At 45.4% G+C, this 2,500-nt stretch overlaps 1 protein-coding gene across 2 annotated transcripts in view; it reads right to left on the bottom strand.

Annotated features, from left to right (window-relative positions):
• The window catches only part of LOC113817481 (cytokine receptor), a gene marked incomplete at its 5' end in the record, with an annotated part of 22,554 nt that extends 20,054 nt beyond the window's left edge, over positions 1–2,500 (bottom strand). For both annotated transcript variants that reach the window (XM_070143912.1, XM_070143913.1), the window contains 2 exon segments: positions 1,859–1,989; positions 2,156–2,500. In XM_070143912.1, the coding sequence (XP_070000013.1) occupies positions 1,859–1,989; positions 2,156–2,420 (396 nt within the window).

Genomic DNA, 2,500 nt, shown 5'->3' with positions numbered 1-2,500 from the left:
AGGTTCTAGAGAAAATCGAGGTTAAATAACACTAATAATATAACCCACAGTGAAAATAACCATGGTTATTCATATGCCTTTCCATTGCAGGGGGCTGCGCCCCCTGCGACCCCCCTGGAGGGGGGGGCTGCCGCCCCCTAACCCCCGCCGAGGAAACAAAACCTCCACCACGTATTCCCGGCAGGCTAGAGCGTTACACAATTCTCGTCGATCGCGGAGCGGCGGACGTATTTACCTCGTAACATTCCCCCTGAATTAGCATACTAACCTTGACATAGTCAGCATTGTATACAGACACGATTGTAGTATAATCAGGATGAACAGAGTATACCATGAACAGAAGAGCGCCCTCGTCGGCGGGTTTTGCGCCTCTCTCGATGTTACGCCGATGGCCTCAAGGTCGAGTTTCCCGTCCCCTGGAACCACGATTTTCGAAATCCTAACCGAAATAACCGTCGCATTCAGTACTTCGCCATGGCCGCCGCGATGACAGTGTGTGAAAGGTGCTCCTACTCCGAGATAGATTTTCTGCGCGAGGTAGCAACAAGCCAGGATGAGATGCTTGAAATGTGCTTCCGCCACTACTTCCTGTATGCTGCAGCGTCGCTGTATCCTCCGGCCTAGGACCTCCTGCCGGACGCACCCCGCCTCCTTCAATTTCTGCGTGAATGGAGTACCCTCTCTACTATCGGCGGCATTTATCAATCAGGTTAGTACCTTCAAAATCCTAGGTTATTGTAGGTTATCGATTCCGCATCTAGTTCGTGTGCGCTCTATCCTGCCGTGAATATGTGGTGGAAATGCAATGGAAAGTCATGTGAATAACCATGGATATTTTCACTGTGGGTTATATCATTAGGGTAATTTTCTATATTACGTCCGCCGCTCCGACATCGTCGCCCCCGATATAGTGCCCAGGTTTGCCGCTAACAAGGGGTTTTCGAGCAATAAAACCTACATATTTGGATTGTACAGAGTGAGAGGAATCCAACGATACCAAAATCGTCAAAATTACTATATCACGTCCGCTCCTCCGACCGCCGCTCCGACATCGTCGCCCCCGATATAGTGCCCAAGTTTGCCCCTAACGGGGGGCTTCCGCGCAATAAAACCTACATATTTGGAATGTGGACAGTGAGAGGAATCCAACGATACCAAAATCGTCGATATCGGTGTGGCAAAGGTAATATAGAAAATTACCGAGCGAAATTATCGGTATAGCAATCAACCACATGGGATTTTCACAAAGCACTTTTGAGAAAAAAAATATAATCATAGTAATACGAATAGTTTGACAAATGCACAGATTAAAAAAGATAATATTACCCTGTGGTATACAGATATTGCGAAAAAAAAGCAGAAAAATCACGTCTCACTTTACAGAAATAGCAGAAATAAGCATATTGCTATTAAACTACATTTTGGCCATGAATAAATGCACATACAGCATTACTAAACTAGTACTAACAAAGTACATGTAAAACAAAGGGGCGATACACTATCTTTGTTTATATCATTACTACATTTCATGCGCCATAAAGAAAAATAATAATAGATAGCGACCACAACAAATATCCTGATATATATGATTGAAACCCCTTTAACTAATTATGTACATCTACATTTACATCACAGTTTCATTCATTACTTACAATCCCAGTGTCCCCATACAACTCATTAACTACGGAACAGGTATATCACACGCCTAGATTTTATACTGTTCACAAGCCCTTATGTCCCTGTACATTGCCTCCAGGAACAGGTATATTGCATCCCCACACATGACTCCCCCGAAATGGTTATTGCATTTATATCTTATTTACATAATTCATAAGGCCCTTACGACCCTACACATTACCTCCGGGATAGGTGAGCCGTCGCACGTAAAATCCACGTCCTCAGCCTGCAGACCCAGTTTCGGATCTATGAGACAGGCCACGTTGTACGGTTTCCCGACTTCGGCCGTGAGCTCGCCAGGCGGGAGAATCGCTGAAGGCATGGCACAGTAGGATAGGTATATCTGAACAAAGCTACAGCGATGGTAATGGTAGCATAAACAGAGATGATGAGAATGGTATGACGGTAAAACATGATTAAGTGTTAAATGTAAGAATCTTAATGATAATGGTGGTGACACTAACAGTAGTCTACTTACTTATACCAAGGTATCCTTCGTAACATTCGTAGGTCGTGCGGGCTGTAGTGGAGCTCCTGATGACCCAGGGACGTTGAGTTGATCTGCCCATGTCTCTGCTGAGCACAGGAGACTGAGCAGCGTTGCTCGCCTTAGAGAGGGCGTTCATGGCAGTGGAATCGCATGACGTCTTTCCTTCTGTGCATGGCGTGTCGAGGGAGAGAGCGCGGAGGGCCGACAAGACGAGGAGGCCTACTTCGAAGTTGGTATGACATAGGGACCTCATGGCAGAGTTTTTCACTCACTCGATGTTCCTCATTTACTGTGATTTTTTCTTTTCTTTTCTTCTTTGAATGCGTACTCCCA

Source organism: Penaeus vannamei, chromosome 31 (assembly GCF_042767895.1).
Source record: "Penaeus vannamei isolate JL-2024 chromosome 31, ASM4276789v1, whole genome shotgun sequence".
NCBI lineage: Eukaryota > Metazoa > Arthropoda > Malacostraca > Decapoda > Penaeidae > Penaeus > Penaeus vannamei.
The sequence above is the reverse complement of the archived record's forward strand: the minus strand, read 5'-3'. Positions and strand labels throughout refer to the sequence as shown.